Consider the following 24620-nt stretch of genomic DNA (forward strand, 5'->3'; position numbering starts at 1 on the left):
GACCTTGAAAGGAGTGTAGAGAGAGGATCTTATTAAATCTATTACCACTTACCAGGCTTGGCAGCATATCCAGCCTATTTTAATTCCCCATAGGGACTATGAAGATGAAAGAGTTTGGAAATTCACCCTAGATGGTAACTTCTCGATTAAAACAGCTTATGAAAAGGAGTGTCGGTTTAATAGCGGTGAGTGTCTTACTGCCATCTATCAAATTAATTTTTGGAAACTCATGCTCCCTCCAAAAATTAAAATTTTTCTCTATCTCTTATTAAATAATAGACTTCTCACAAAAAATAATCTTATAGCCAAGGGTCTAGGAATTGATCCAGCTTATGCCTTTTGTGGGGAGGTAGAGGACTTTGACCACCTGTTTATTATATGTGAAAACTCTAAACAAATTTGGAGCAAATTAGATGTGGAATATCCAATTCCCGGGAACTCTTTCTCATCGGTCAAACAATGGTGGTTTTTACTTAACAAGCCAAATGGTTATTCCAGGGATAATTTCCTGAGAAAAAAAAATTTGCTTGTGCTTCTTGGTTCATTTGGAAGAATAGAAATAATAAATGTTTTAATGGAGGTTTCAGTAATGCAGAGAATATCATTGGTAAAGCTTTTACTTACTGGAATGAAATTAAAGAAGTTTCTTCTTACATGGGTAATACTAACAGTAAAAGTTTAAATCTTGTTAAGTGATATAAGCCCAAAACTGATTGCATCAAAATCAACTTTGATGCTTCCCGATCGATTAATGGCGATTGTGTCATTGGGTGTGTTGCTATGAACCATTAAGGTTATGTCCTCGAGACCAAAGCGATTGGGATTGGTATCACGACAATCAACCTTGCAGAAGCATGGGCTGCATAGGAGGCTATCAACATCGTGATTAACTTCAAGACCAGCAGATCATCATCGAAAAAGACTCTAAACTGGTTACAGATTGTCTTAATGGTCAAGTTTCACCCCGTGGAGATTGGCTAATATGATAAGGAATGTCGAAACAAGAACATGTGATTTTAATTTTATTTTATAGATTGTCTTATGTCCTAGAGACAGACATTACCGGCATTTGATATTTGTGGTTCTTGGTCTCATTGCCTCATTGGAAGATTGGCAAGCAACATCGTGATGTTGAATACTTCTATATATTTAGAGGAATTGAGAAGAGGGAAGGAAAAGGAGAATGTTGTGTATTTCTTGTTGTGAAATCCCATATTATTGATTGAGATTTGAAACAGACGAGGAGCAACTTGATCCAATTACATGGAAAAAGATTAATACATGCAGATGCAGCAATGGAAAAGTAGCTAATTAATGTTGGTACTTGAAAGGTATCTTCACTTCGGTGCTTGGCTCGAGACAAAGCAGATTGTCTAAAATTCACTCCTACTATTTTATAAACTTAATTAATTGTTCTTTATAAGTAGGGAGTAGGCTACCTAGCTAGTTGGTGTATTAATTCCTATTAAATTGGGTTCTAAGTTCTACTCTATGAACTTGCCTAATTGGCCTCTGAAACAGCGCAGTCCCCCAGTAGCTCCTATTGGAACTATTAAATATCAATATCTTGTAGGGCTTGTTATATTTGAATGCTTGTGAGTGAAACTGTAATAATTATTTTTTAAATGTGCATTAGAATTTGTAAAAAAAAAAGAAAATTTATTGACTTTCAAGTCTTAACCTTATGAAAAATGACAATTGATCATTTTAACCTTGGAAATGACATAATTTGTTTAACTTTTTAATAAATTAACTAAATGAATATAAAATAATTAATAAATAGTGGAATTAATACAAATTATAAATTATTAAATATTTTGAAGATAGTAAATATTAATTAATTTTTAAAATAAATAACTACATAGTTAGTAACTAAGAAAGTAATTAATGATTAGTAATAATTAATAATTATGTATTAGCTAATTAATCAATCAAAATAACAATGGATAATTAAATAACACAGATAATAATAATAATAATAATAATAATAATAATAATAATAAGTAAAAAGAATAAACTTTTGGAAAATTTATTGATATTGTACATGATGTGATCCACATTGAGGCTGAAATCTGAAGATAAATGGGAACTATACCCCCCCCCCCCCCCCCCCGGTCAAGAAATCCCCATTTGTTATATACTCTTTCATGTAAATTTTCACCCTCCCCCAAGTGGGTTGTCCCCCCGGCTCATTCATATTTATCCCTCTCCTAAGAGACATTAAGAGCAAACAAACATGGCCTTACTCTACATTCCTATTAAATTGTTAATTTATTCCTATTAAATAGCTTATATTTGCTCCCACCTCCCATTCCCATATCTAATTCTTATTTAATTGTTAACTTATATTATTCATGCATTTAACTCCAAAATCTAAATAAGGTATTTAATTTTTTAAATCTCAACTTTTATTGTTAGGGCCATATTCAATTCTCATTACATTTGAAACTAACCTACGTGACCTACATAATAGGCAACGGTCTTTACCATTACAATACACTTTAACAACTTAAAATAGTAATTGAATTTTAAGTTTTAACCTTTAAAACAAATTTATTAAATTCTTTTAATTAGCATTTTCCAATGTTTCACAAGTGTCCATAGTAAATTATCAAAGGGGCTATTATCTAAAACCTCAAAGACCCCTTGTTAAGAGATAGAATGGTCTCCTGCTGGTGCAAGGTGCAAACCAAGTGGTTGGTAAGGCCTCCTGCTGCTCAAGAAGAGACTAATGGTGGTAATTGGGCGGGTTGGGTTAGGTTTGATTTGGGTTGAGTTTCAATCCAATTCATTTAATTCGTCAATTCGCTAATGACCTAGTTATATAAAATTAAATGGGTTGGACTCAACCCAAACCCGTTTTAACCCAATCTAACTTGCCCAAACCCATTAATCTTATACTTATGTACTTAAAACAAAAAATTAACTTCTTTTTAAAAATTAAGTTAGTCATAGCATAGTGGTAATAATAGTTACTATTTACACAAGTGGTGAAGGTTCGAATCACATTGTATACATGTAATTTTTATACAAGCAGCAAAACCATTTAATTATGTTCGGGTTTTGAACTATCTAATTGGATTGTCTTCGAGGTAACCACATCAAGTTCAAGAGTAGTTGAACCGTTAGATCCGGATCAGTTCGGTCGGATTAGACCTCGCCTGAACCGGTTCAGTCCAGTTGGACAAAATCCGATCGGATCGGTACCGGTTCAGTTCGGTCAGGTCAAACCCCAATCGGGATGGGTCAATCCGGTCGGACCAGACCGGTTTAGTCACTGATGGATTGACCTGGGTTGGCTCATATCAGGTTTGTGCACGGGTTTGAGGCCAAACTAATTGGCCCGAAACGGGCCAAAAGAAGTAAATTGGGCCAGGATGGATTTGGATCGGGTTGAACGGATATGAACCAAATTGGATGATCCAAACCGGATAAAGCAAGTAGGGTGGTTTAGGGTTTGGACCCCACTCGGACTGACCTGTTTCAGATTTGGGTCGACCCGAATAAGCTTGTACTGGGTCGAGCCGAGCTATATGAATAATGGTTGGATCGGGCGACCCAAACCAGGCAAAGCAAGCGGTACCGAGCCATCCTATCCGAGGTCTATTTCGGATTCAGGTCGACCTGGATCAATATATGTTGGATCGGGTCAAACCGTGTTGAACTGGTCCAGACTTGGGTCAAATTGATTTGGATTTACGTTGGGTGAAATGCGTTGATTCAAAAGAAAACTAAATTTAGTTAATAATTAATAAAAAATTAATACATTAATTATAAATAATTTAATTCAAATGAAGAAAATAAAAAAAAGACTAAAGAATTAATATTAATGTTTTAAATGGTTAACCCAACGGTTATCCACAACCCAACCCATTTAAATGGGTGGATTAGGTGACGGGTTGATCATACAACCCGCCAAATAAATGGGCGGGTTATATAAAAGAAATACATTTTATTTTTCTTTCACCAATTTTCTTTTTTAAATAATTATTTCACAAAGGATTAAAGTTAGATTGGTCATTAAAAATAATTATTAGCCTAACTGGAAAAATTGTATTAATGGTCATTAATAGTGACTTGTCACTAGGGCTGCAAATAAGTTGGATTTGGTCGAATCTAAATTTGATCCTATAAGAGCCATATTCAAATAACTCTTTTGATCTTAACAAATCAGATTGAATCAGAAAAATCAGGTGTGTTAAGTTGTCGAATCGATTTCAGATATGTCCCTAATTTGATCCAATAAAATCTGATTCAATCTGATAGTTATGAAATAGTATACATGATTTATATTATAATTAATAGATTGAATTAGAATGGTTTATTCCCATAGTCTGTTAGTTATGATTATGAAATATTATACAGTAAGAATTGGGAATCAGAATGGTCTATTCCCATAGTTTGTTTGGTTCAGAGAGGAATGAGAATAAGAATTGGAATCACTAAGAATGAAATTTCATTCTCAAAGAAAGGGGAGAGAAAGGCCATCCCCTCAAATGAGAGAATGTCATTCCATTAGGAATGGAAATGAGATTCTAATTCTACTCAACCAAACAATTTGGAATCGGAATAGCCCGTTCCAATTCTAATTCCAATTCCAAATTCCTATTCCTGCAAACCAAACAGTTAGTCAATTCTATTTGTATCCCTACTTGTCGCCTGCTGAAAGGTAAGTTTTAGATAGCAAAAAATCTCTAACAGGGAGGTCTCCAGAGGTTTTGAATCACCAGGGTAAGTTAAGAAAAATGGAAAAAGGTAAAGAATTTTAGAAAGTGGTCTTTTGTGTTTATGATTTATATATTTTTTTAGTTATTTAAGCTTTAGGTTTTATCGTCATTCAAGCCTTATCCCAACTATATTGGGTTGGCTACATGAATCGTCATTCTATTTTGTTCATTATTAAATCATTGACACTTAAATCGTTTAGTACTATTTCTATCCATTGCCCTTTTGGTCTTTACCTTTAGCCCTTAAGTTCCTTCAACTTGCAACAAATCAATTCTTTTTATAAATACTATTAACGGTCTTTTATGCACCTGATCAAACTATCTTAATCTACTTTTTCTCATTTTGTCAGTAATTACAATCATTCTAGGTTCTTTTGAAAGACTTTATTTCTAATATTTTTGTTCACTCATCCATCTTAACATATACATCTTTGCCATATTCATTTTTTAGACACTTTGTTTCTTTACTGTTCAACACTTTGCCCAATCATCTAATCATACATTTGCATGATTTATGTGAAGTTGAATGGGAACCATGGTTTAAATCTCTTGGCAGATATTGCAATTGCTGTCTAGGAAGTATGAAAAGACAAAAATGATTCACATGTTACTAGGGCTGTTTACAGGTCGGATTGGGTCGGTTTACTGAGGTTTTTCCAACCGACCCGACTTGGTCGGGTTACCTGAGATGGAAACCGAAACCGACCTAATGTTAAACAAAATCGACCTGGTTGGTTTGAATCGGGTTGGGCCGGTTTAGGTCGGTTTTGGCTCTAAGTTCATCCATGCCCCCCATGACAACCTAGTTTTCTAAAAATATATTTAAAACTGAAATATGTATTTTAGAAATATATATATATATATATATATATATATATATAAACAAAAATATACATACAAATATATTGGAATATATATTTTCAGATATTTCAATTTTTAGTTAAGTAGGAACTAAATCGGTTCGGGTCAGGTCGGTTTTGTTTTTGCACAAGAAAACTAAAACCGATCCAAATCATCGATTTATGAATTTGTATAACCCGAAACTGACCGGTGCTAATGAAAACCCGGCTAACCCGAATTAGATCAGTCCAAATTGATCGGTTTGGTCTGATTGGGCCTTCTTATCAACAGCCCTACATGTTACAAGTGGAGAGATACTGTTGAGATCAACAAGATGTTCCCAAAATGAAGATGCTACTACCAAAGAAATCTTTTTGGTTGTCATTTGAGGAAAGATCGCTGAAGATTAATGTTGACGGTGGTTTTCTTGATTCCAATAAGGCTGTGTTTGGTTTGTTGATGAGAGACTGTGAGGTGATGCTGTCTTTCGCCAAGTGGTTGCCGTTTGTGAAGCTTTGAAGGCTGCTGCAACGTTGGAGATATATGATGTGACTGTAGAAAGTGATCACGCTCATCTTATTGACAGTTAAATCGATCCAAGCTTCGCTTGTGCTCCTAAATTATTATCTATTTGACCTAGGATATTTGAAAATTAGCAGAAGGAAGGGCCGTCAGGTTCCAGTGCTCCCCAAGATGCTCAAATGCTGCAGCTCAAGAAATTGCCCAAGTTGGCTTCTCGACTCAGTTCTGTTTCGACAATGTTTTTCCTTGTTAGATGTCTAAAGCTTTTGCTGTTCATCTGTGAAGCTTTGATGGCAGCTGCAATGTCAGGTTCCAGTGCTCCCCAAGATGCTCAAATGTTGTCAGGGTGTTGATGGAGTCTATATTTGACTGTGTTGCTTTGGTTTGCATTTAGGCTATATTTTTGTAAAGGTTTTTCTACCTTTCCTTGATTTTTCCTTTAAACCAAACACAGCCTTAGTGAAATAAAGCAAAACAAAAATCCATGCATATCCTAATCTTAATCATCCAATCTATCTGTCCTTTTCAAAATTGTAACCTGATCCGTAGAGTAATTTTACATAGCGCCCTCAGCTCAAGACGTTCTATTGTGCAAAAAACAAAAAGCAAAAACTCGAGACGTTCTATTCGAGAAAAATGGCTGAGGTAGAGTAATAATTATGTGAATATAGACGTTCTAATGGGTTCCACCACGTAGCTGTCCGATTGAGCATAAATTTTACATCAAGTCAGTCAACAGATAAGAAGAGAAAGTCATTGATACTCAATGAAAAATTCACTTAAGAAGGCAACAACCAGCTCCATCAAGTATTTTTACAACCATGCACTCAACAAAAGATAAGGCTTGGGTTTAGGCATTACAAAAACATACTCTTATCTCCAAACATGTTTGCGATTACTACGAAAATTGGCCTTAAGAACTCGATTCATAACGACACCACTACAGCTTGAGGAAAACAAACTCTTCAATGGCAGGTATATCCCCAATTTTCTTTAGCGCCTCCGTGTTGGGTTCCTCATCCACACCAATTGCCATAACTGCGTGCGTTCTAGGAGCAATCCTCCCAACACTCATGAAGCTCACATTCACGTTCTCCCCACCCAAGACGCTACCGACCCTTCCAATCATACCCGGCTGATCAACTTGCCTACAAAGGATAATGCTACCTTCCAAGCTCACATCCACATCAAACGATCCTACTTTTGTCAAGTGGGGTATCCCATCCTTTACCCTTCCCTCAACTGTAATCTCCCCTGAATCCGATATGGCACTGGCAAATTTTGATTCTACATTGGCAATTTTAACCTGGATGAATTCAAGCGGGTTTTCAGGTGAACCATCCAGCAGGATTCGCTCCTCAGTAATCCTCAATCCTCTTTGCTTGGCAGTGAAATCAGCATTTACCAAGTTCACAAATACGCTGGATATGGGCTCGATAAGACCTTTGGTGATCATGGCACGAATTAGTCTAGTGTCCAGATCATCCGGAGCTCTAGAAGAAGCATATGTGACCTTGACTGATTTAACACCACTTCCACCTGCTACCAATTGCACAGCCAGTCTACCAAGCTTCTCTGCCAGTATAACAAATGGTGCAAGTTCTGATAGGACCTGTGGTAAGAAAAAAAAAAAAAAGACATTGTTCAGATCCATGCTCCGCATAGCACAACAATCATGAAGTGAAAGAGCTATATCTTCAAGTCGTCCGAATCCTATATGAGGTAATTGTTGGATTAGAACTTCCCACATGGATGAGGATCAAATGCAATATAACAAATAATGCTTCAAGATTGAGCATTGAAGGGCCAGAAACTGCTGTATAGGAATCTTCTATCTCTGACAGAAGAGCTTCAATACAGCTAGCAATCCCCGAGATTCAAAGTCCTAAACCAGTAGCCAAAGCTAAGATAGGTTCTGCCATCCTTGTAGCATAACCGTACACATCAGACCAATCAGATGGTTCATCCCATAACTGTACACGTACAGGGTAATACCACCCAAGTTCCATCTGAATATAAGATACCAAGAGGACTGGACATTTTGAAACAGGACTAAGGACAAAAATATGAAGTCCAACTTGTGAAGAAAATCATGTGGACATTCTGCAGGTTTTCCACCTTCAAAGAAAGTTATAGATGAGGGTGTCAAAAACTAGGATTAGCCAATTCAAGGAAGTAAAAAGAATAGGGTTATTCCATTAGAGATTTCAAAATGAAATAAAGGAGTACTAGTAACATGTAGGTATTTGGAAAGGATACCTCAGCTGGAACCATGGGTGCATTTACAGCAGTAGCGGCAAGCTCTCCCTTTAAGGCCCCAACAACAGCTTCAGCTATTTCAATGGCCACTCCTTCCTGAACATTGCATCCAAGTGTTAAAAATGACTTTGCAAAAGAAATGAATGAAGCTTAAAAATGACTTTGCAAAAGAAATGAATGAAGCACGACACTAGACGCCACATCTGAAATTTGACCACACCTGAGCTTCCACAGTGCTGGCACCAAGATGGGGAGTAACGGTAACATTTTCATGTAGCACCAGTTTGCTGTCTTTTGGAGGTGGCTCTTCTGTAAAGACGTCAAGCGCCGCCTACATCAAACAATAGAGAAGTTACTTACTATTCTATCTATAGTTTAACAAATAAGGAAAAGTATGGATTTTGAGAAATGATTGAGAATAACCTGAGCAACAACCCCAGCATCCAGTGCCCTCACAAGAGCTTCTTCATCAATTACACCACCACGAGCAACATTAACAATGCGAACACCTTTCTTCATCTTTGCAAAGGATTCATCATTGAGAATTTTTGACGTTGCAGGAGTAAGAGGCATGTGTAATGAGATGAAATCTGCAGTTGATATGGCTTGATCAAAAGACACCAACTCCACACCTATTGCACGGGCACGGTCTGCAGGGGTATATGGGTCATGTGCAATTACATGCATGCCCAGCCCTTTGGCACGCCTAGCAACTTCCGACCCAACTTTTCCAAACCCCATCACAGCAAGTGTCTTTCCAACGAGTGAAACACCAACATACTTGTTTCGCTGCCACTTGCCTAGAGTCGCCAAAATAACATTCAGGTATTGGTATTTAAATCTAATACTTTAAGCTAAAGACCATTATTCATTAGAGTATTTGAAATCATCATCAGAGCTAATCAGGTGAATTACTTCATGGATTACTTCATCGAAACATATGATCCAGAAATTTCACATGTATAACTGCAAGGCATTGAAGTTCAAAAAACTCGATAATCATATGGACATGAAGAAAATATAAACAAGTTCACTCAATTGCCAGATAGGCTGCAAACTGCACCTGTTCTTCCCATTGGTCCATAGCATGGCTTGAAACCAGTACAGATCCAAACCACAATCTTATTGGCGAAAATGTTAAGAGTTAAAAAGAAATCAATTATAGCATACGGTTAGATTTCCCTTTGTTGCTGTCATGAATAACCCATCAGAGTAGAATATCTGGCCCAGCCATGTGTGTACGTTTCTTCGTCTTTTCTTTGATACATTCATCCAGCTTAATCAGCCCAGATCAGAATTTACTAGGCCCAAAGTACAGGGGGAATGCATCCTGACCGTGAATTGATGCCAAATTCACGGGCAGGATGTGGTTTATAGGGGGGCTGGAATTCAGAATTCTGCATTGTGTGTTTCCGTACTTTTCCCTTTAAATTCCAGTTTCTATAATTTATACATGCCAGTCTGATTGATTGGTAGAACTTCCGCCACCTTAGATATTGAATGAATGATTTCTTGCATCCAACCAACCCCCCCCCCCCCCCTAACTTGCATCCAACCTACAATAGTCATCCTTTCTAGTGAAAAAAAGAATTGCTTAATAACAAACAACAATAGAATATTTTATAAACCGTAACCGATCAAGAATTATATCTAAAATCACATTTCAATGTCCTTAGTAAATTCTTAGCCCACATATATACTACATACCATCTTAACTAAAAAGGAAGAAAACCAGATAAATTCAAACCGTAATAACTATTCCGATCTGAAATCCAATTCCAGTATACTTGGAAAGATCAGCAGCCAAGCAATGTGCAAAATCTTTCTAAAAATATTAAAAAGTTACTTGATATTAAACAAATTTTATGAATCAAAGTATCGAAATAGTGGTGAACAGATCATAGAACTTTTCTGTCTGATCAAGCGTGAGGACACACTACTTAGTGAAATGCACAAGGGCAGGTTGTTAAAAGAAAGAATAAAAACTGCTCGAAGAAATGACTGAAACAAAATAAAAGACTCGAATTATAAAGTTCTAATATAGTGGAAGAAGATATACGGACCGGTTTTGACAGATGCATCAGCCTGAGCAATGTTACGAGACATAGCGGCGATGAGAGCAATTCCGTGCTCGGCGGCAGCAACAGTATTAGCGGTGGGAGCATTAACGACAAGACACCCGTGCTCAGTCGCAGCCGACAGATCGACGTTGTCGATGCCAACACCAGCGCGGCCGACCACTTTGAGACGACCACCGGACGATTCGAACACTTCCCGTGTGACTTTGGTGCCGCTCCTGACGATTAAAGCGTCACAGAGTGAGATCTTGGTGCAGAGCTCTTCCTGGCTCAAGTTATAAGAGCAGTCAACGTTAGCGAAGCCCTTCAAGAGTTCAAGACCAGCCTGTCCTAGCTTCTCGGCCACCAGAACCGTAGGCTTGGCGTCCATTGCCAGCACAATGAAGGTGGCAGCGCGCTTCGGGCGCGGAGCCGCGATGGAAACGCGGAAGGTGGAGGAAAGGGGAAGTCTCCATGAAAGAGAGGAAGAAGATATCTGTTTCTTTAAGGAGGGAGTAGAAAGAAGGCTGTATGAAGCACTGGCGGCCATTGCTGCTTCTTGGATCTTGGCGGCAGAGAGGGAGAGAGATAGAGTAGGTGAGTGAGAGAGAGAGAGAGAGAAAGAGAGAAGGTATACGACTACACAGGGGACTCTGCTCTATATAAATAGGTGTCTCTCTTAGCTTCTTAGCTTGGAATTTTTTATTATTAGTTAGATATTATTGTGATTTACTGGCCTTCTAAGCAACCAGGTTTCGGTGGAGGGACAAAAATACAAATAACTAAAATAGAGAGCCCTAGACCAAATGCTCGAGAGTCCAGAGTCCAGACGATATTCCAGAATCAGCGACCCAAATCCAAAGCAGAGACCGGAGAAAGTGTGACTGATAGAAATATGTCTAATGTCTTCGTATCCCAAGTTGGGGCCCACATGTGGTTGTTGGGACTTGGGAATCAGGAACTGATGCTTCATTCTGATCTCCACAGGATCGCTCCCACACCTACTTACCCTACGCTACAGCCGTGCATTGGGAACATCTCCCTATGCACAATTATAGTGTCGTGTGGGTAGGAGTGGGAGAGCAGATCCGAGTTTGGTGGTTGGGAGTTTTCAAGAAAGAGACAGCCGTATTCCTTGTGTCGCGTTCTTACATGCGGATTTGGAGGCAAAGGAATCGTTGTTTCGGATTGAGAATTCAATCGTCAAGGCGATGAAAGATGAGTTTGAGAATCACCGCGCCAACACCAACTAATGGATGCGCTATGCGGGTCAAACCTCAAGCGTATTAGGTCCAACTCCAATGCGCTTAGCAATTAGCACTTGGCATTGGCAATGAAATGATGAGAACGAGTCTTAGCATTTAATGGATCTTTGAAGTGGGTCGGGCCAGAATCAAATGGATGGATATACCGGGTAGGAAAAAGGAAAGCAAGAGCTTTAATAAGAGTTAATCCGGTATTGGATGCATTTTATTGGGTCCCACCCCACCCACGCCATAGATGATGATGGTGGATGGACTGATTATGAAAATGTCCAAGCTTGAGCTGGAGTTAGGGGGCATGGCGTTGGCGATCTCTTGTTGTTCAAGTATGGCCGTATGGGTTACAAATAATGTCCATTTTAGTTCAGATTAAATCCATCTTGTTTGCGTCACTGGTTACGCGACAAGCGCACACCTCATTGGAGTGGTATGGATATAATTCACATTTAATATGCATTATTTGTTTCCTTCCTTTTTTTTAGTAATGAAAAAACAGAGCACGTGCATTTTTTTTTCAAGTGTTCTATTCTATTATTCTACATTTCTACTCTTAGTCTCTCTCTTACTTAACTCTTGTCGTTGTTACTCTCTCGTTCAGGAGAGTATTACGTATTCTCCTTCATTAATCATTCCAACTAGATTTCATTCTTCAATTAATTGGAACTACCCAGTATTTTGTCCGGCAAATTAATGCTTAACCCCCAAATTAAATGTGGCTAACAATGTATATTTATCATCAATCAGTAATTGTAATTTGAGTACTTTATGCTTTTTGGCTTTCAAAAAATTTACGTTGTGTTTGGTTTCGTAAATGTTTATTTAAAAAACACCATCACATTGGTGTTTATTGTATATGAAATGAAATAACTCTTTGATTTTACCTTTTATTAAATAAATTGTACAATAATAAAACACTTTATTTTTTGTGCATGGGGCATTTGAAGAAACGTCAAATTCTTACTTTCCTCAATGTCCTAACGTTTCTTGAAACCATAGTTTTTAAAACTGAACCGGTTAGGGGTCTGGCTAATGGTTCAAATGGTCCAAGCGTTCGACCCAAACAATCGGCCCATTCCAACAAAAAAAATTGAAATTTTCAAAAACGGTTAAAACCATTCGAACGGTTCGAATGATTAACCGGCTAATTCAGCGATTTACTGACCAAAATCAACAGTTTTGAGGAATTAACCTGCAATAAAAAATAAAAAACAATTAAAATAATATCCAACCAAACAATAAAAAACATTTAAAAAAAATACAAATAAACGATCCATCCATAAACACCCACATAACCAAATACATAGTAAGTGATGACATTCATCATTATCAACACACTGTAAATAGTTAACACTTTAATGCCAGCAGAACAAAATATCTCTTGTGCAACACACAAATCAAGAGAGCCCAATGGATCCACCGCCATCTCTCTCAAAATCCTTCTCAATCGTTTCGTTCCATTATATTTATTGGGTCCTACTTACCATCATCTCCGATCTAATCTACTGTAAATAACAGCACAAAAGTTATACAACAACAACTACTTTCAATTATCAATGGAAATTCTCCTGCAATCCCACTCTTACCGGTATATAAACAGGAAGGGATGATGAAAAAGAAGAAAAACAAAAGAAATCGTTGGTATTATTTCGCCAAAGACGGAGAGCGGTGGAGAAGCCCACTAGTTTCGAGTCAGTGCCTCATTGGCATCCCGCTAAGGAAATTTTCCTCACTGCTTACGTCATAGACATATATAAAAGTAAAAGGATTTTATTGCTCAGATCACCCATAATTCCTCTCCACCGAACAGGTGGGATGAATCTTATCGTGAATCGATATTAAATTCATACATAAGATGCAATTTATAAGTAAAATTAGGGGGGCCTGTAATTTCAGATTTATGAATGCAGCCTTCTCATCCCTAAAAGAAAGTAAAGAAAAAATAATTGTATGAATGTACAGATTTTTTCTGTTAGTCAGTATTTCTTTTTTATAATATAATAAATTACAGATAGCCACATGCACTTGGGTGGTATCACTTACCCCTATACACCCACCCCTAAACTTTGATGTTTCCCTCACACTTTTGTTTCCAAAGAAAAAGGAGGGAAAAAAGATATGTACGCGAGATTAGTTCATTGGGCTGTGTTTGGGATTACTCTAATGACCTTTTACATCTAACTGCGGAAAAGTGATTGTTACACTTTGAAAAGCATAATGTGAAAAGTGTAAAGTTTTTATAAAATTTTACATTTGATGAGGTTTATATCCATTCGCGATATAAAACTCTATTATACCCAAACGCCAATAAATCTAAACTGGAGTAGAATTTTATATCGATCTTTATTTACACTCTAATGGTGCACGATATGGATGTTGTTCGTTAGCAAGTGACTCAAATGCCGAGCTATATAGTGGCGAGCTATTTGGTCTTATCAATAAACCTGCAAGGGAACAATATTAAGGTGCCTAAGTTACTTTTTCGGGGGTGGACACTCTAATGCTTAAGTCAGCGATTTGGGAGTCTTTAGAGAATATTGGAATGCTAAAAGCTTTGAGTATGTGAGAGCTAAATCGTGCGTACATTCTCTATTGAGAATGATGTTTTTATATAGGTGCAAAGGACTGTAGGTCCCTTGTAACGGGTCTAAGATTCTCGGGAAGTCGTTTCTGCTTAGCTAAGAGAGAACGCCTCTGCCAGTTACATAATCCATGTAGAGAGTTGAGGTTCGTCCGATTGATTCTGATGTGGAAGACGCAAGTAGGTGGACTCAACGGTCAAGCATTGTTACACCAGAGAACTTGGTCATGAAATGGACCTATGGGGCAGGTCAGCGAGCATGTCTTGTAGGTCACCACTTGTACCCAAGCTAGCTCGACTAGTCCCTGAAGGAGGTCGCTCCTTATTCGTAGGTCCCTTAGCTCGGCCAGGCCGAGGTACTTTAGGTTGGCCTTAGATAAGGTACTATTAGTCGATCTTCTGAGGTGATCTACTTACTCAACATTGAGGTGTCATCTAGCTGTCTAATGTTGCCACGTGTCTTCATGTTATTAGGATGACCAAATTACCCCTCATTAATTGCCCCCCACTCCTAAGTCGACGTTAGCTCAGCGAAGGGAGTATTTCACAGTCACTTCTTTCGGTTTAGTAATTTGTCTGGTTGGTCCATAAATCGCTTGGCTCGTTTGCTCGACTCGGCTTAAAGATAGGCGGGGCTATGGCACAATTTGAATTTTGAAATTTAAATTGGGTGCACAAATCAGGCACGAAAAATTTGAAATTCAAATCAACCTGCATGCGGTGCAGCCTTTTCAACCGTTGATTCGCCAATAGGGCATTCTGGTCATCGATTTTTCCCACCTACAGGCTATAAATAGGGAGTCCCCACTAGGGTTCCACTCGCTCTATTCTAAGTTTTTTGTTGACAGAGTGGGTGACATACTAGAGGAGAGTTTCATCGGAATACCGCTTGTTAGGTTGCTAGTAGACACTCGCTCGACACTGGTTTCTATTCCCCAAACTTGGTAAGTCTTTCTTTTATTCTTCTAATATGTCTTCATACGGTTCTAAAAGTAGGTCTTTAAATTTTCCTTGGGTCGAAGAGGGGGCTTCATCATCAAATCGACAAGGCTCTCAGGCCAGGGCTTCGCTGTCTTAGCAAGAGCCAGAGATCAACCCCTTCGGCCCTAGCGAGCTGAGTGGGGAATGCATAGTAGAGTTGATCTCAGTGTTCCAGATTCCCAATGAGTTTAACAGCATTCAACCCTGCCTGGATCAATTTCCATGGAGCCACACTCGAGATGGCATCTGTGTCTTTAAGGAGGCGCTAGTCACTGGCCTCCGCTTTCCTCTACACCCTTTCATACTTGAGGCACTCTCATTTTTTGGTGTATCCTTAGGGCAGCTCCATTGCTTTTATTTGCCCTTTCGTTGCGGTTATAGGCTGCTACATTACTTTCCTTCCGAAGTTAAGAATTGGAAGAATATATATTTCTTCCTTTCTTGGGAGGCTGGCTAGCATATGGATATCGTATGGCAACGAGATGCGAAGAAGATCTTTGAAGTGGAGTTTGAAGAAGAGTTGTACCTCGAAGTTCAACGCCTCATGCATCGGAGGTTTCAAGTAGATTATTTCTTAGCCGAGCCGGTGCTCGTCCTAACCGTCCTGAGCCATATAGGTAGGTCAGCCGAAGTATACTTTGCATTCCTTTATGAAGTTTATCTTTAGCTCAACTAATATTTCCTTTGTCTTGTTCAGATATGAAGAACACTACTTCTCTTTTGGTTGCGACGAAGAAGAAGTCCTCAAGGAAGAAGAGAAGGGATGCCGATCATGCATCAATGGAGGGTACCTCGTTTGGTGTCAAGGTAGGGTCTATTTTGTACACACCTGAAGTCGTCGACCTCGAGAGGGGTGGCGGCCTGATGTTTGTCGAGCCTAATCAGGCCACCACAAACCCAAGCGCTTCCCCATTTTAGGTGGGCCAAGAATAGCGTACTGTAGGTCGCTACACCTCTGACATACATCACTTTGTCCCCAATGTCGACATCTCCATCCTCGACCGCCTCACTGACCCCTTGGTACCTCTATGCATGGGGAGAGGTATTCTCCTTCCAAAAGACATGAAATGTTACAATTGGATGGATTCTTCTGAGGTTGGCACTTGGATGACTCGTTGTGTCCTTCAGGTCTGATCCTTGTACTGTGACGTCTTAGTTCTTTTTTCCTATGAGCCTTGTTTTGATTGCTATTCTCTTTTCTTGCAAGCGAATACAATGGGCCAGGTGCTACTGAATCAAGTTAGCTCATCCCGGAGGGAGAAATGCAAGATGCAGGCGAGTATGGATGCTTTGTAGGCCCAACTATAGGGAGTTCAGCTCAACGTCGAGGATTATTGCCAATGCTTTATTAGAATTAGTACCAACATGCAGCGCGAGCTGGAGGAGGCTAATAGGACATTGGCAGAGGCCAAGGGGACTAATGCCACTTTGACTGATGAAGTACAGGCGTAGGATCTCCAACTGGAGGATCAGTGGACTAAGTACACTGAGGATATCTATTGAGTTGAGGTTGCGCCCGTCGAACATTTCCATTTCACCTTCGTATGCCCAAGAGCAGGTTAATAATGTTGTTCCCACAATGAAGAGGGGGTTTAAACTTTGTTGGTGCTTCCTGAAGACTCTGCACCCCAATTTCAATTTTGCCAACTTGGCTGTCAAGGTGGTGCCAGACAACCTAGCAGTGCAAGTCGACCAGGAGCCCTTGACTCCGAATGAAGAAGAGGAGAGGTCAGAAATGAGGAGGGCGAAGAGGTGGGCAATGTTGTCGACGAGCTATAGTGTGACAACGACGAGTAGTTGTTGGGCTGGTCTAAACTTTCTTTGGATTTGTTGTTTCCTAGCGCCTATGTGCTCCTGCCAAATTTCCATACTGTTTCTTAGGGGCTTGCATGCTCCTATCGATTTTACTTCTGCTATCTCTTTTTTTATTTACTTGTCCAATTCTCAATAGAATCTTATTTTAGTATATGCTATATCCATTTTCATACTTTCTCAATGCTGCCAAGATTATGTGTTGTACTTGTATGAACTGTCTTTGACCGACATTCTCATAGGTCAACATTATGCTTGTAAATTTGGCTAAATCAGAATGTTGCCAAAGTGTTAAGTCAATTTTGTGAACCTTAGAGCTAAAAAGCATTTTGGCCAACATGTTCACATGTCAGTTTAGGGGGCCTTGGAGCTAAAAACCAATTTTGCTTCTCCTTAATTTCCTTTTGGCCGAGCTGCTGGGAGATTGGCCTAAGGGCCTTAGTGCTAAAAAGTGATATGGCTTCCCCATGAATTCCTTTTGGCCGAGCTTCTAGAAGGTCAGCATAATCCGGTCATCAGAGCGGGTGGTCTTATTTTCTTAGTAAAATTTTGTGGTTTTTCGAACATGATTCGAAATTCCTGAGCTTCTTCACAAGTAGTATCCTCTCAGATTGTCTATGTTCCAAACGTGGGGTACTTGCTTTCCATCCAATGTTTCGAGCTTGTATGTGTTCTCGCCGATCACTTTAAAGACTCTGTAGGGGCCTTCCTAGTTTAAACCTAGCTTTCCTACACAAGGTTCGAGTACCATAACCTTCTTGAGTACCAGGTCACCAACTCTAAATTGGCATCTTTTAACTCAAGCGTTTTAGTACCGAGCTACTCGATGTTGGTATGTTGTTGTCCGAATGTAGGCCAAATCACAAACCTCTTCCACCAAATCGAGATTAGCCCGTAGGTCATCCTTGTTAGTTTGCTCATCATATGTCTTGGAAAGTAAGGTTGACACTTCAATTTCAATTAGAATTACAACATCTATCCCATATGTTAAGTTGAAAAGTGTTTCACTGGTTGTCATCTTAATAGTAGTTCGGTAGGCCCATAGGATGCTAGGTAGCTCATCCACCCATAAACCTTTAGCTCAGGAGAGCCGAGCTTTGAGGTCATGGAGTATTGCCCTTTTCATCACATCGGCCTATCCGTTTTCTTGGGGATGGGCGACCGAGATGAAGTTCTGTTGTATACCCATATTGGCACACCAATTCTGGAATTTGATATCTTCGAATTGTTTATTGTTGTCTAAGACCAACACCTTAGGGAGTCTGAATCTATAGGCGATGTTTCTCTAGAAGAAGTTTTGTACATTCCGAGTTGTGATAGATACTAACAGCTCGACCTCCATCCATTTTGTGAGGTAATCGACTACCACAACCAAGAACCTCCTTCGCCCTACCGTAGGTGGAAAGGGACCGAGAATATCAATCCTCCATTGTGCGAAAGGCCATCGGTTGGTAAGGTATCTCAGCTCGGTTGTGGGCTAGTGCAAGATGGTGTGCAGTTGACACTTATCACACTTGTGTACCAACTCGATTGCGTCCACTTTCAATGTGGGCCAATAGTAGCCTTGTTGTAGTGCCTTTTGGGCAAGTTTCTTGCCCCTAGGTGTTCTTCGTAGGGACCTCCGTGGATCTCACATAGCACCAGGTCCACTTTAGGTCGGCGTAGGCGGTGCAGATAGGGGAGCATGAATGACTTGCGATACAAGTGCTCGCCAATGATTACATAGTGAGCTGAACATCACTCTACCCTTTTGAGATGCACTACGTCCTTTTGGTAAGGTGTTATGGCACAGAAAATCGACGAGTGGGTCTATCCAACTTGGTTCTACCACTAGGGCAAGGGTAACCTCTTTTGCTACCCTTTCTATAGTAGGGCATGGCAGGTCTTCTATGTAGGCTGTCCTTTTTGTGGAGTATGTTGCATTGGCTAGCTTTGAGAGCGTGTTAGCCTTAGTGTTTTGGGACCTCAGAACCTACTAGATATACCAAGAGTGAAACTTAGGCAAGAGTTCTCTAACCTTGGCCAAATAGGCCAACATGGTAGGCTCTCGAGCCTGATACTGTCAATTCACTTGGTTAACGACTAGCTGGGAGACGCTACACACCACAAGATGCTTTGCGCCGACCTTCCTTGCTAGCGACAGTCGGACCATTATTGCCTCATATTTGGCTACATTATTCAATGCTCAGAACAAGAACCAAAGTGCATATTCTAGCTTTACCTCACTAGGTCCATAGAGGATCAGTCTAGCCCCGCTTCCGCTCGGGTTAGGTGAGTTGTCTGCATGAAGGATTTAGAGCTCCTTATCCCAAGCTGAAATTTCCTTGGCTGGGACGGGTGTCACACTGGCTGACGCCTTCGAAGTGGTCACTAGCTCGGAAACTTTAGGGGCTGGCATGCTAAACATACACTTAGCGACAAAGTCAGCCAAAACTTGCGCATTGATTGCTGGTCCCAACTCAAACCAGATTCGTATTCGCTGAGCTCAATTGCCCACTTTGTCAATCTACCTAAGAGCTCAAGCTTATGAAGAATCTACCTAAGAGGTTGGTTAGTTAAAGACCACGACAATGTGAGCTTGGAAATAAGGTCTTCATTTTTTAGCTGCTAACACTAGTGAGAAGGCCAGCTTTTCAATGTTTAGGTACTTAGCCTCAGTGATGTGTATGACTTTGCTCAGATAATATATGGGTCGTTGGATTTTTTCCACTTCTCTAATGAGGACCAAGCTGACTACCTCATCACTCGCAGAGAGGTAGAGTTTGAACTCATCCTTGGGTTCCAGCCTAGTCAACATTGAAGGTGAATTGAGGTACCTCTTGAGGTCGTCAAAGGCGAGCTGGCATTCTTCAATCCACTCAAAAGTCCTAAGTCTTTTCTATGGCCTCAAAGAATGGGAGATACCGTCCAATCGACTTAGACATAAATCGGTTTAGGGTGGTTACTCAGCCTGTTAAATTTTGTACTTCTTTAACTTATTTGGGTGATTCTATATCTAGGATGCCCTAGATTTTGTCTAGGTTGGCTTCAATGCCACACCGGTTAACTATGTACCTAAGGAACTTACCTGATGTGACACCGAAGACGCATTTGTCTGTGTTGAGTTTCATGTTATATTTCCTCAAAATGTTGAAAACATAGTTTAGGTTGGCAATTAGATAATTTGAAAACTCAATTTTTACAACCATGCCATCTACATAACATTCCATTTTATTTCCAATTAAGTCAGAGAAAATTTTGTTTGCAAGGCGTTGGAAGGTCACCCTAATGTTTTTTAGACCAAAGGGCATGACTTTGTTACATTATAAGCCTATCTCAATTACAAAAGCGATTTTTTCTTCGTCTGCCAAATTCATCGAGTTCTAGTTGTACCTAGAGTATTTATCCATGAAACTCAATAGTTTGAACCCTAAGGTTGCATCTGCCAGGCGATCAATTCTGGGAAGCAAAAAGCCATCCTTTGGGTAGGCTCTGTTAAGGTCTGTGTGATCAACGCACATGCGCCATTTGCCATTGGCCTTTTTGACGAGTATTGGGTTTGCAATCCAACTCGGGTATTGGACCTCTCTAACAAAGTCTGCCACAAAGAGCTTCCCTACTTCCTCATTTACCATCTTCCACTTTTCCTATGCGAGGTTCCTTTTCCTCTACCTGGCTGGTCTGACTAAGGGGTCAATGTTTAGTTTGTGAGTTATAATAGAAGGGTCTATGCTGGGCAATTCTAATGCTGACCAAGCAAAAACATCTAAATTTTCAATTAAAAACTTACCAAATTGGAGTGCAATGGTTCAGTAAGACGAGATCCGATCTGCACTATCTTCTCTACCTCGGCTTTTGAGATCGACACTAGGACAGTGTCTTCCATCGGGCGAGCTGCTCATCTGTGTTTTTCGGGGGCAGCTCCAAGTCGATGTCGATAGCTTGTTTACCTTTTCCCTTTAGTGCGACCACGCAACATTTACGAGCCTCAAGCTGATTGCCTCGCATGACTCTGACTCCGTTAGATGTTGAAAACTTTATCGCCAAATGATAGGTTGATACCATAGCTCAGAGTGCATGTAAGATAAGCCAACCCAGAATGGCGTTGTAGGGCAAGGGGGTCGTGACCACTAGGAAGTCGTGATCGAATCAAACTGAGTTGGGTGCTGAGCCCGCTACAACTAGGACCCTCACCTAGCCTAAGGGTCGAATTACTTCTCCATTGAAGCCAAACAAGGAGACATTGGTTGGCTATAAATCCTTCTTGGTGAGTTCCATTCGTTCATATGCATCAAAAAATATAATATCAGTCAAGCTGCCTAAATCGACCAGAATTCTTTTCACTTCAAAGACATTTATTGTTAGCTTTACCACAAGGGCGTCATCATGTGGGTATTCGATCCCGCAAGTGTCATCCTCGGTAAAGTAAATCACCTCTTCTCTTCGTGGGCACTTTGGGAGGTTCTCATTGTCATGCTCAAGGTTGCAGACTGAACTTCTACTTATTGAAGTGGTACATCCTACCACTATCAACCCAACCCACCTATGATCATGTTGATGACACCTTGAATGGGTCGCTTTGTTGGGGATGGATTTCTAAGAGGTTGGTCTCTATCTTGATCCCGACTCGACTATGGTGCGTCTCAAGGTAGCTCGGTAGGTCAGCCTCTGTCTTCTCTTTTGATGAACTGTCTTAGATAACCTCGACGGATCAACTCCTCGATCTCGTCATTTAGGTTTCTACAGTTCTTAGTTTCGTTGCCTATATCACGATGGAAATGGAAATATTTATTAGGGTTTCTATTGGCAGTGTCGCCTCTCATCCTAGGCGGCCATCTTACGTACTCTGTTGTTTTTATTTGCATTAAAAGTTCCCCTCTTGGTATTGAGGGTGGTGTAATTCCTCTAAACTAGTGGGATTCTATATCGTTAACCCAATCTAGATAGCTTTATTATGGGGTGGCTGGATTCTCTTCGATAACTTACTCCTTCATCGGTTCCTACTGCTCCCCGCTTCTTCTACTCGCTTTCTCTTTCTGGATAGATCTAACCGGGACCCTAGCGCCTCCTTTGCCTTTGTGAATTTGTTAGCCTGGGTGAGGAACTCCTCCGTAGAAGTTGGGGGGTTCAACTCAACTTCCCAATGTAAGTCGAGGTTGCGGAAACTGTTCACAACTATGGTAAGTTGTACTGCTAGGTCGAGGTTGGGAATTTGGAGACATTCTAGATTAAATCTTTTGATGTAGTCAGAGTGTTTCATTTAGCCATTGAACAACATGTAATAAGTAGGTCACGGTCACCTCGTACTAGTGGCGAATTGCGTGGTGAATAGGTTAGCAAATTGGTTCCAACTTCTTATGGAGCCTATGGCCAATTCCGAGTACCACATCTAAGTTGTGCCTCGAAAAGTCATCGGGAAGGCCATGCACAAACTCACGTCATTAGCCCCGTGTAACTACATTAAGGCTTGAAAACTGTCAATATGGTCAATGGGGTCCATTGTTCCATCGTAGGTTTCTAGACTAGGGGCCTTAAAATCTTTAGGCCATGGGGCTGCAAGGATCTCGGCAATGAGCAGTGAGGTGCAAGATACCTGTTGTGCTGGCAAGTTTCCAATCTAGCTTACCTCCTTCTCATGTTTCCTATCCACCTCGTTCACAAATGGGATGAGGTAACTATGTCTTAAAGCATAGTGTGTATGCCTACGACACCTCCTTCGGGATCCATTAGTCGAGCTAGTAGCTTTAGTTCCGATGGGCGTTGTAGCTCGGCTCTGTCCTTCCACCAAGGCCTAGTTCAAGTTTTGATCAGAAACTTGGTTAGTAACCTAGTTGGGAACCTGATTAGGAACCTAGTTAGGGTTTAGCCCGGTGTTCTGCTGTTATTGTTGTTGTTGCTACTGTTGTTGGTGCTATTGCTATTTTACCCCTTGCAAGGCGGAGAACCAATCTTCCCATGCTTGCATTTGCGAGTTCATTCCCCATACACATTGCACCAATTCATAGAAATGACACTCATCGATTCCAGTAGGAGCCAGCGAGGGCTCAACTATAGGAAGAGGCACGTTCACCTGAGGTGGTGGAAAAGTTGGGTTCGGCACAAGAGGAGCGCCTAGTGGAGTCATGGGCACAATGATTTATCCGATGGTCACTAAGGGGATTACATGTTGATCCTACCCCCCTGTGACCTGATTGTTGTTTGCAAGTTGGTTGCTTGATGAAGCCATTGTTACTATCGTGATGTTTGATGAAAAGGTGAGAACTTAGCTTTTTGTTCTGAATTCTCACAGACAGTGCCAATTGATGGTGCGCGATCTAGACGTTGCTCACTAGAAAGTGACTCGGATGTTGAGTTGGAGATTTCCCTATAAGAAGATGACTCAAAATCCAAGCTAAGTAGGATCGAGTTAGAGATAGCTCGGATGCCAAGCTATGTAGTGGCGAGTTATCTAGTCTTATTAGTAAACCTGCAAGGGAACAATATTAGAGTGCCAAGGTTACTTTACTCAGGGTGGGCACTCTGATACTTAAGTTAGTGATTTGGGAGCCTTTAGAGAGTATTGGAATGCTAGAAGCTTTGAGTATGCGAAAGCTAATTCATGTGTACCTTGTTTGAAGAGAATCATATCTTTATATAGGTGTAAGGGACTTGAGGTACCTCGTAACGAGTCTGAGATTCTCGGGAAGCCATTTTTTCTTAGCTAGGAGAGAATGCCTCTATCAGTTACATAATCCACGTAGAGAGTTGAGGTCCATCTAATTGACTCTGATGCGGGTGATGCAGGTAGGCAGACTCAACGACCAAGTGTCGTTACCTCGAAGAACTCAACCATAATAGTGGAGCTATGGGTAGGTTAGCGAGCATGCCTTGTAGGTTGCCACTTGTACCCATGCTAGCTTGGTTGGTCCCTGGAGGAGGTTGCTCCTTATTCGCAAGTACCTTAGCTCAACCAAGTTGAAGTACTTTAGGTCGACCTTAGACAAAGTGCTATTAGCCGATCTATCGAGGTTATCTACTTACTCAACGTTGAGGTGTCGTCTAATTGTCTGATGCTGCCGCGTGTCATGACATTATTGGGAGAACCAAATTATCCCTCATCACACTCCATCCAAATGCCAACAAAACCAAATCGACATAAACTTTTACATCATTATTGATTTACACCAATTCCAAAACCGGAAAAAAAAGAAAAAAAAAATTCAAGCCAATAAAGCCAAAGGACCACGCACATAACAAAAGAGAAACCATGCCTACATGCTTGGAAAATCTAGCCAATTTCAAATTCATCTAACCACCACAACCAATAATCTCAACGAGCCCATTAAGTATATGATGGATTTAATTAATTGAGCTTAGCCTGAGATTGTTAATTCAGGGGTATTTTCGACCTTAGAGTAGTTAAATTGTGTCTTTTTCCTAGTTAATTTCAATGTTGTGACCTTTGAGGGTTCTTGTGCAAATTTTGTGCAAAATTGGGAAGTTTTCATGGCTGAAATGCAGATTTTGGGAAGCGAGTGTGAAGTCCAGCTGAGAGAGGGGGTGTTTTTGTAAAAAATTGAAAGTAGGAAGTGCCTCCTAGCTGCTAAACCCAGTTTGGCACCCC

General features: G+C 40.3%; 1 protein-coding gene across 1 annotated transcript; it reads right to left on the reverse strand.

Moving 5' to 3' along the window:
• Positions 1-6845: 6845 nt before the first annotated feature.
• LOC148877273 (D-3-phosphoglycerate dehydrogenase 3, chloroplastic-like) lies at positions 6846-12158 on the reverse strand. The gene is made up of 5 exons (XM_088984051.1): positions 10412-12158; positions 8772-9148; positions 8569-8679; positions 8349-8444; positions 6846-7701 (listed from the first exon to the last, which is right to left on the reverse strand). The coding sequence occupies exons 1-5, from the start codon at positions 10953-10955 to the stop codon at positions 7030-7032; spliced, it is 1800 nt and encodes a 599-aa protein (XP_088840177.1). The 5' UTR covers positions 10956-12158; the 3' UTR covers positions 6846-7029.
• Between the last annotated feature and the right edge of the window lie 12462 nt (positions 12159-24620).

The sequence above is a fragment of the Nelumbo lutea genome, chromosome 1, assembly GCF_056320005.1.
Source record: "Nelumbo lutea isolate HS-2025 chromosome 1, American lotus-T2T, whole genome shotgun sequence".
Classification (NCBI taxonomy): domain Eukaryota; kingdom Viridiplantae; phylum Streptophyta; class Magnoliopsida; order Proteales; family Nelumbonaceae; genus Nelumbo; species Nelumbo lutea.